Raw genomic sequence first — 10,274 nt, 5'->3', positions numbered from 1 at the left:
GCTCCCCCCCTCCACGGGGAATTGCAGCGAACGGGGGGGATCCCAGCCCTCCCGAGCGCTGCGGTGGCGCTGGGGTGGCGCTGGGGGCTCTGCGGGACACGGGGAGGGGTCCCCCAGCCTGACCCCGGGGTGCCGCTCCCGCAGTGCTCGGCTCCCTGCGGAGGGGGCATCCAGCGGCGCCAGGTCAAGTGCATCGACACCAGGACGGGGGTGGCCGAGGAGGACAGCAGCCTGTGCGACCACGAGCCCTGGCCAGAGAGCACCCAGAAGTGCAACCCCCAGGACTGCGACAGCTCCGAGCCGGGTGAGCAGCAGTCAAAACCAGTCTGAAAAATGATGTGGGAAGTCTGTGGGGAGATAGAGCGAGTGCTTCATACATGGATTGTGTAAGGCTGACTTGGGTAATTGATAATTAAGTGGGAATGTTATAACCGTCTGTAAATGTCCGGAGCATCCGTCCCTCAAGGGGCCAAGCAGGGTTTTGCTGGCACGGATGTGAGCTGGGATGTGCTTGTTGGAGTCAGCAGTGTCACCCAGCACAGGGACACCCGAGGGACCCCTTGGGCTGTGGGGTGAAGGGACCCCATTCAGGGGCAAGGGGCATTCAGGAAAAGGAGGGCAGAGGGGAATAGCCAGTGATGGAGCTCTCAGGAACCTGTTTAGTGGTAAAGTCCCAAAACGCAAGACTTGTGAAACAAGCTGGGCCCAGCATTAGAAAATGGAATAAAGGAGGAGTTCTCCAGCATCTTCAGGTGTGTCTGAGCAAGTGCCCCAGGGAGCCAGCCCCGTTTTAACCCATTTTTCATTTAACTGCCGTGCTGCAGCCACAGTGCTTGGCCACACCATGGGCACTCACTTGGCTTCTCCTGCCTCCTCCACTCACAGATACATCCCAAGCACCAGGCAGTTCCCTGGGAGACAGAAATCTGGGGGCTGCAAGGGTTAACAGCATTTACAGAAAAGCAATATCATAAGGGATTAGATGTCACTGATATCAGCATGTCAATCATTTATCAGCTTTATCTTTTTAATGTGTCTGTGCAAAAGAAAAGCTCTTTGGCTGCCGAGATAGTATTGTTGGACCTCCAGGAGGTTTGTTGGATACAGGGAGGGCTGAGAGATGGAGCAGGGTGGGCAGGGGGGCAGCAGTAGCTGGTGCCTGGAGTAGAGGAGCCGGATCCATGGCTGCATCCATGCAGGTGCCCTCTGCAGCCTGGGACACCCATGTCACCCTTCCAGCTCTTTGTGTTTATCCCATGTCCAGGGTGTTCCTCCTAACACCTATTCCAGAGCGGGTAGGAACGTTAGCTTTGATTAACTGGGATTTGGGCACTGGCTCTGTTGGCCATCAGGATGTTTTTAGCCATTAATCTGCTCCTTTTTGGAGCATTTGCAGGGCCATGGGACACTCCGGTATTTAGGAAATGATGAGTCAGCCCTGCTCAAGAAACAGTGTGCATCCGGCTGTTTTGGTCAGGGGAAAATTTCCATGCCAGGCTTGGTGATGAGAGCTGTGGAGCCAAGGCCAGACCAGAATAACCACTGAGATGTGTAGGAAGCACACAAATAAATGGTAAAATCCTGGATCAAAAATGACATAAATGCTCTGGCTGCAGCCCAGGGCAGGAAACGCCTCTTGGAAATACAAACGTTTCCAGCCAAAGCATGAAGGGGAACAAAACTTTCACATGGCAGGAAATCCCAGATGTGTAAATGCACAGTCAAAGGCTCCCAGAAAGACATAAATGTAACTCAGCCCTTTCCTGTGCTTTAAGGGATCTTTACTGCACAAGATGGATTCAGGCTGGAGCGATCCATGTTGCTGTGAGGAGCACAAGGAACCTCCCCCTCTTCTGGCATCAGGTGCTCTGGTACCAGCAGAGCCAGGGCTGGGTCTGTGAGTGGCAATGTCCTCACTGGACACAAAAGTGCCAATAACCCCAGAAGGGTTTAAATGTTCAAGCCATTATCAGATGGATTTTGAGCAGAGATGAAACAGATGAAGCACAAACAAACATCTCACAGCAATCGGCTCCTCAATTAAAGGAGGTCGGGATTAATTAGAACCAGAGTCCTGAGCTGTTGCCAGGTTATAAATTAATTGAAGATTCCACCGAGGTTATTTTTGAATGTGGCTGCTGTTTTACAGCTGCAGCCAGCTGTGAGTGTGTCCCTAGATAGCTCCTGGGAGCTCCAGAGCCGTGGGCACCCCAGTGCCTCCATGTGATGCTCCAGAGGCTAGGGACATTTATCTGGGAATTGTTTATGGCGTCTTGGAAAGGAGCTGAGCCCCAGGTCCTGCATGAGGGCCTGGAAGAACCTGCTGCAGTTTATCCAGCAGATCAGAGAGGTTTAAACCAGAAAAGTGGGAATTGCTGCGTACAGGAGGAGGAAGCAGGGGATGAACGGAGCTGGTCACTTGGCTGGTCACTGCAGGGTGGGGGCTGTGCTGGACACGGCTTTTGGGCAGACCCTGGTGGTGGTGACACATCCCTGCTCAGAGCAGAGCAGGGCAGCCGCAGGTGCTCGTTGTGGTCATGCCATGGAAGGAATCATTTCTCCAGATCCAATACCAGGGAGGTCTCTGAGTTCCCCAAATTTGCCCCAGGCAGGTGATGGGGCCAGTTCTTGGCTCCAACAGCAAACACGGCTGTTCCACAGGTGTCTCAGCTTGGAATTCCAGAGGGGTGAGGTAAAGACTTCACTGGCTCAAGGACAAGTGTGTATAAAGCGGTGCAGTTCCTCTGGGAGCGGGACAAAGCAGCGGGATGGAGCTCAGCCCCATGTCCCAGGAGCTCAGCCCCATGTCCCAGGAGCAGCCAGCACGGGGGATCGTGCTGGGGGGCTGTGGGAGCAGCAATGCCTGGGGGGGGGGCCAAAGAATGAAGCCCCTGCTCACACTGGGTCAATCCCAGACACCCATCACTCTCCAACTGCTCCCGTTTGCCGGCTCATTATCCAGGGCTGGCTGGATCTCGAGTTGCCACAAGATTAATTGGCAATTAAATGTGGTGCTCCTGCTTGCTCTCAGTAAGGAAGTGAAATTGTTCATGGTTCTGCAAGTCACAGAGTTTGTCCACAAGGGATCCATGGGGGAAATAATTGCAGCAAATCCTAATTTTCTCTGTCATTTGAGCGTGTAAGTCCCTATCTGAGTGGTGAGGCCAGGAGGTGCTGCTGAGTGAGGCATGGAGAGCAATTAATTAACTGCTAATTAACAACAGGAGTCAGTGGGAAAGGGATGCTCTGGAAAGGACTCCCTCTTTTGATAAAATGTAGGAGAAAGATGTTGCCGGCAGCAGGACTGACACCTGAAAACTGGGGGGTTTGTGGTTTTCTCCCAGTTTTCCCAGCTGTGGCCATGTCAGTGCCAGCCCTTGCAGGCCAAGCTGGCAGCTGGGGGTACATCCCATCCATCCCATCCATCCCATCATGCTGACCAGAGACCACAGGGAGGCACCTCGGCCTCAGAGCAGGACCCTGGAATAATTTACTTGTTAAATTCAGCCCTGGCTCTGAGAGCATCCCAAGGGCCAGAGGTCAGCAGCCTAATTCCCTGGATTTGCTAGCTCAGCTCTAAGCTCAACCAGCTCAACCTTTCCTTGTTTTTACAAAACGTGTTCCAGGAAGTTTATTTTTCCCAGGAATAAAAGTAAAAGCTTAGGTCTGGCTGGCAGAAGCTTAAATGAAATTTAAAGCAACTTCCACACCGACCTAAAAAAACAGCCCAAAAAAAAGTGGGGGTTTTCAGTCTCTAATGTGCTGACTTAGCCTGGATTTTTAAAGCCCTGCTTTAAGCTATTTCTTTAGCCTAAAATTTGGCATGGACTTATGGAACGTGTGTCCAAATGAAGTGTGAGGATTATATAAAAAAATTGTTACCAGAAAGAAATAGCAGTAAAAGGATTAAATGAAAATTGGGTGGGTTCTGTAGGTCCCCCTCTGAAGAGCTGACAAATTAAGTGCTTATTACACTTTCCCTTTCCGAAGACAAAATTCCAGGGAGGAATCATGAGCTTGGCCAAGAGTTTCAGACCTGAGCCTGACCCTGCACACATCCACCCTGAGACTGCATCAGGATCTGGGAAAGTGATGGGAACTCAACCCCTCAGCAACTCCCATTGACTTCACTGAGTTCAGGGAGCATTTGGAAAACGCTCTCAGGCACAGGGTGGGATTGTGGGGGTGTCCTGTGCAGGGCCAGGAGGTGGACTGAATGATCCCTGTGGGTCCCTTCCAATTCAGGTGTTTTATGATTCTATGAGGTCATTTTGCTTTGGACCCCTGGGGGCCTGCCGGGGTCTCCTGTAAGGTCAGCAGAGCCTCCAGCCAAGGGTGGTGGCTCTTCTCCCCCATCCTCAAGCCCCTCCCAGCTGTTCTCCACAGTAATCCCATACCTTTGTGAATAAGGAGGTGTTCAGAGAGCAGTAACCCCTGGCAGGGTGGGCTCATTGCTGCCTGGGCATGGCGCAGGGACAGGAATTTCCTGACAGGCCCAGGGTGCTGACCTGCTGGAAGGGGATCAGGAAAGAGCTAAACCATCACTCCAAGCCTGGAAAGCAGCCTCTCAGTGTGAGCCTTCAGCAGCCTGGCCTTCACAGCTCTTTCCAGGGAAGGCAGGAGGCAGCTTGGTTGTGATCCATAAATAACTTTCTAGGAAGCTGCGATAAACCCAGTGAGTGCTAAAAATACCGAGGGGCTGGGCAGGGTCTGCCCAGGCAGAGCATCCCCCACCAGTACCCAGGACATTCCCACCCATTCATGGGCATCCAGGCTGATTCCCACTCTCATGGAACACCCCTGAGGTGTTTTAGGAGCCCTGCTGAGCCATCCCTGTCCTGCAACAAACAGGAATACCTGTATTCCTGTGCTCCAACGTCCCGATGCAACAGGGCCCTGGGGGTTCAGGGGGTGCCTTGTGGAGCCACAGGGATGCTCCCAGGGAATATTATCCTGAGAGCCCAGTGGAGCATAGCACCAGCAAGTACTTCCCTTTTCCCGATGGCTCCAGTGCTCTCAAAGCAGGTCTGGGATGTGCTGCACTCCTGGCCTGGCCCTCAACGGGCTGTGTGGAGATTTCTTATCTGCTCTGCTCACCCAGCAGGGAAAATCCCAGCACACAGGGGCTGGAGCGAGCCCCCAGCCTGGAGGGGTGCTGTGAAGCCGGGATCCCCTCAATCGCACTCTGTCAGCACTGTTGGATCCAGCAGTGCTGGTGATAAATGGCTTTTTTGGGACAGAGGGATGCTCTGGCCAGGCACAAAGAGCTGCAGCTTGGGAGGCAGAGAGGAAATACCTCAGCTGAAACAGAAAATAAATTTTAGAGCAGTGTAGTGACCTTCTCACTGCTGGGCTGGGGGAGGGGGCTGTGACTGAAATCCCAAACCAGGGGAGAAGTCTCTGCTCTGCATCTGCCGCGTCCTTCACATCGGCCACGGGTCGGCTCATCCCGTGGGAATCGGGGCAGCAGCTGTTCCCTCGGCACAGCCTTTGTTCCCAGAGGGGACAGGCCGAGGGGTAATGGTCAGCGAGAGCTCCCCTGGCTCAGTCCTGGTGTTTCCCCTGCAGAGAAGTGTCCTGAGAAAGAGAAAAGCCCATTTACCTGCCCCATTTCTGCCCCTGCTCTGCATGGTCCTGGTGGACGGTGCCCAGGGAGAAGCAATGGGGGGGGGTTGGCCCCAGAGTGCATCAACTCTGCCCTTTTCCAGAGAAAAGCTGTCATTTATTTTAATTCCTTGTACAGGAGGTAAAATTGGAATCACAGAATCACGGATTTTAAGCTTAGGCTCCTTTTTGAGTTGGTGTAATTTAAGCAAGTGTTATACCACTGGATGAGAAGCTGCAGGCTCAGGGAGTCGTGCCTTGCTCTGAGATAAATTAGAGAAGGAGGAAATCAGAAGTTCAAACAAACCAACTATGTATTCATAGAAACAGCGTGTATTTGGTGGTGGGTGTCTGCTGCTGCACTGAGCCCAGGCGGGCCTGGTGGAGCCTGGAATGGCTGGTTGTGGAGCTGGGGCTGCTGATCGTGCAGGGAGGGCTCTCCCCTCTTTGCCACATCCCAGCCTCTTCCCTGGGATGCATGTCGCACATCACCCATGGGATGATGTCTCACAGCAGCCCGTGGGATCCGTGGGGTGGCAGGTGTGAGGCAGTTTTAGGTGGGATGTCCCACCCACCCTCTCACTCCCTGGGCAGTGCTCGCTGTGAAACCCAAACCCCTGACCTGCTGCTCCTGGCCCTGGAGTGGGAGCTGGGATTTCCAGACGGTTTGAAGAGAGGAAACAGTTCCTGCAAACAGTTTGCTCAGCCTGGGGGTGACTCAGCTGGGGCGGCCAGGCTGTGGCCCGTGGGCAGCACGGTCGCTGCTGCAGCTGCCCGGGCACTCCCCCACAGCAGAGCGGGGCCTGCCGCTGGAGCAGCCGTTCCCAAAACAAAGTCCATCCTCAGAGCAGCTCCAGCGTTGTTCTGAGGTCTGCAGGACACCTGCAGGAAGCGAACCAGATGATGCAGGTTCTCAAAATAACCTAAACAATTCAAAGGAAGAGGAATGCTGGCCTTTCTGCCACTCTGCTGGCACTGCGGGGGGGGGGCTGGGGACTGGCAGGAGGTGTCAGTACAGGGGGGTTTGTCCCCCTGCACCTCACCTCTGTTCCTGGGAGCATTGCTGCCCTGGGAAGATGTTTTGGAGCTGCCAGAAGCAGCACAGGTGTGGTTTCTGCTGGGAATGGGAGATGCCACGGCACGTCCCTGCACGGCAGTGCCCAGGTGCAGGAGGGCTCTGCGCTGGGGGAGCTCTGTCTGTGTCTCTCCAGCCAGTGCCAGCTTCCATAGAATCCTGGAATTGTTTGGGTTGGGAGGGACCTTAATGATCATCTCGTTCCACCCCCTGCCATGTGCAGGGACATTTTCACATCAGACACCTGATGACCCTGGTGGCACTGGCACTGACACCCTCCTTGTCCTCCTCTCTGCCCTCCAGGTGTCCCCTGCGAGCGTGACCGCCTGACCTTCGCCTTCTGCCAGACGCTGCGGCTGCTGGGCAGGTGCCACCTGCCCACCGTCCACGTCCAGTGCTGCCGGAGCTGCCGCCAGCACGGGCTGCTGGCAGGGCCCGGCCGGGACCGCGGCGACGAGCGGCTCTCCCGGAGGTGACAGGACCGTCCCGAGGGCGCCGGGATCCGCGGTGGCTCCCTGTGGCTGCTGAGCCACGGCCAGGACTGGTGGCTCTGCCACTGCCCAGGGAGGCCCTGGGCTCTCTAATTCGTGCTACTCTCTAATGGTGCTCAAACCATCAGTGGGGCTGGTGGGGCTGGGGGTGCAGATCCCGCTGCTCCTGACAGAGATTCCATGACCTGTCGGGGTCACGCTGCCCTGGGGGACCAGCAGGGAGGCTTTTTGGGGAAGGGGAGCTGAAAACAGCAATAATTTGGGGAAGACCTCTCAGAAATGCTTATGGTGCTATCATTTGACATTTGCAGCCTCTCGAAGGTGTTGGCTGGCCAGCACAAACCTTGACTTTTATTATTATTTTTATGTATCTGAAGTGAGCATCCAGCATTTTGCTGGCTCTGCCGACCCTTTGGGGTAGGGATTTTTTTCCTTTAAGGGACTTGAAGCTGGCAACCCATTCCTGTAATTTTCATTAAAATGTTTATGCACTGAAGCTAAATAGATTTAATTTAAGAAGTGGAAACACGGCAGAGGACTAAAGTTTCAGCTTCAGTTGGGGGTGTGCAGGGCTCTGTACCCCATCTCCCCACTGCTGGCTTTCTCTGCCAAACCCATTGCTGTGTCCCTCTGGAGCAGAGGGGATCATCAGGGACACCAGGGTTTGGAGTCCACCAGCTCATTCCCTTGCATGTATGTGGGCAGGAGAGGGAAGCTGCCCTGGCAGTGGGTGGCACATCCCCTCCTTCGTGGGCAGCCAATGCTCAGTCCCTGGATTTCTGTATGTGTAGCAGTTTAATGCTCAGTTAAGGTGTTTTTCTGTGGCCTTACAGGCTAAGCCCTTTTTTTCCTGCTTATCTAGATTCTCCTCTGTTAAGGTTAGCTGATTTTTAACTAGAATATCCAATTTACTCTGAGGCACAGCCCCTACCGCCTGCTCTCGGAGCGGTGTGGGAATGAATCCCTCCCTGTCTTGGGGAGGGTTTGCTGGCAGGTTGGTCTCTGAAGGTGGGCAGGAGCATTTAGGTAGGAATTCCTTTCCCTATTACTCTTCAGGCTGTGGAGGATGCCCAAAAACTGGGGGACCTTTAGGGGCAACACTACCTGCACTGGGCAGAGTCAGGCTGGAGCCCGTCCCAGGCTGCACAGCTCCAGATGCATCTCCCTGGGCTGTCAGGAGCAACACTCAGTCCAAACAGGGAAATTCCTGTGTGCGATTTGTATGTAAAACACAAGCCGTGACTTCACCATTTGTGCTTTATTCTGTTCCAAGGTGATGTAAATTTTTTATGTTCCAAGAGCCTGTGTTCAGTCCTGGTTTCTTTGTCCCCAGCACTATCTGTCCCCCACCCTGTCACCCTCCCAGGATTGCAGAGTAACAACCCTTGTGTTGGGGTCTGATGGCCACAGCTCATGAGTGTGTTAAATTAAACAGTTACTGAAGGAAACAGGTGGGTTTCACATTTTCTCTTCCCCTTGGGGAATTCTGAGGGAGTTTTCAGTTAATTTGAGGTGGTTCAGGCACTGGCAGCAGGAAGGAACGATCAGTTTGCATCTGAAAATTATTCACAGCTCGTGTTTGCAACTGGAATGTGTTGATTAAAACTTATGAGCTGGGTTGATGGGGTAAATCAGTTCTGCAGATCTGTGTTACAGGATCTGGTGAGCCCCTCCTGCAGTGCCTTTCCATGTGCAGGGTCCCATCTGTGGCTGGTTGAGGCATGGGATAATCCCTCCTGTGGGACACCAGGCCATGGCCAGAGCCCAGTGCCCACCTATGCCTCATGTCCCTGGGGTCCCTAGCAGAACCTTTGTGTCTCTTTGGCACAGGGAAATGCAGCAGCCAGGAAGAACCTTTTCCTTTCAACCAGAAACCTCTCAATTTCAACCCCAAACCTTCCTGTTTCAGCCCCAAATTGGTGTCCCCAGAAGGGCCAGCCCCACCAGGCACTGGGGTTTGCAGAGTGTGGTGGCCCCAGCCCTGCTGTGACCTTCAGCTGTCACAACAGAGCCCTGGGCCGGGGTGTCCCTCTGGGAAGGGCTGAGCCAAGCCCATTCCCAAGCACCTGGGCTAGGAGCTGCAGGATTTACTGCAAACCCAAATCACAGCAGCCCCCGAGCCCAGCAGTGCCTGAGGGGTGTGTGGACACTGAGGCTGGAGAAGGTTGGATCACAGTGTGGGAATTTCTGTATGAAGGGCAATTCATCTGATTTTTAGCCACACAACAAGCCAGGCCTCCCACCAGCACAGAAACTGCATTATCAGTGACAGGAGCACACATCTGGCTAAAGTATCTGCAATATTTTCTTGCAGTGAGACACCTCCAGTGAGTGTCTCTGGAAGGAGGCTCTTCACAAGGGCCTGGAGAGGGGGAATGGTTTCCCACTGACAGAGGGCAGGGTTGGATGAGATATAGAAATGCCTTTTTTCTTCTTCTAAAGATGCTTTTATTGTCTCAACACAAGCAGGATGTTAGTCAGACAGAGCTGCTGCAGTGGGGCAAAAGGGAAGGAGGAAAGGGCTCATGGATCAAAAGATGTTTGAAATAGGATCATGGAATGGTTTGGGTGGGAAGGGAGCTTGAAGCCCACCCAGTTCCTCCCCATGGAAGGGGGTGGAACTGGATGGGCTTTAAGCTCCCTTCCCACCCAAACCATTCCGTGATTCCATGATCTCCTGGAAGACTCTCTGAGAGAGTCTTAGGCTTCAGATCGGAAATCAGACCTTTGTGACTCCCTTGGTCACCTCCAGACATTTCCATACTGGAGACAGGAAGGAAGAGGAGCTTGTTAACTGGGGAGCAGCAGCTGCTTTTGCAGGAGCTTGTTTGTGTCTCAGATCCACGGGAACACTCCAAGCACTTCCGCAGCCCCAGGAGCCGCCAGCTCTGCTGGCAGAGCACCTGTGGTTTGCAGCTCTCAGACCTCACCAAGGGCCTCTGTCCAGCCCAGATGATCTCAGCTGGAGCATTTTAATTCCCAAGGAGTCAGAGGGGTCATCAGTGCATCATCAGCTGCATGGACTGGGGAGGGGCACTGTCCCAACCCGGGCAGGAGAGGAGGCAGTGAATTCAGTGGAACCGGGAACAGCTCAACTCCCACCT

General features: G+C 53.9%; 1 protein-coding gene across 1 annotated transcript in view; it reads left to right on the top strand.

Moving 5' to 3' along the window:
- ADAMTS7 (ADAM metallopeptidase with thrombospondin type 1 motif 7) overlaps positions 1-8,470 on the top strand; it is a gene marked incomplete at its 5' end in the record, with an annotated part of 33,108 nt that extends 24,638 nt beyond the window's left edge. The window contains 2 exons of the mRNA XM_017736976.1: positions 7-304; positions 6,983-8,470. Coding sequence (XP_017592465.1) covers positions 7-304; positions 6,983-7,155 — 471 coding nt within the window. The remainder of the gene's footprint in view (positions 1-6; positions 305-6,982) is intronic.
- Between the last annotated feature and the right edge of the window lie 1,804 nt (positions 8,471-10,274).

Source organism: Corvus brachyrhynchos, unplaced genomic scaffold, assembly GCF_000691975.1.
Source record: "Corvus brachyrhynchos isolate BGI_N302 unplaced genomic scaffold, ASM69197v1 scaffold200, whole genome shotgun sequence".
NCBI classification, from domain to species: domain Eukaryota; kingdom Metazoa; phylum Chordata; class Aves; order Passeriformes; family Corvidae; genus Corvus; species Corvus brachyrhynchos.
The sequence above is the reverse complement of the archived record's forward strand: the minus strand, read 5'-3'. Positions and strand labels throughout refer to the sequence as shown.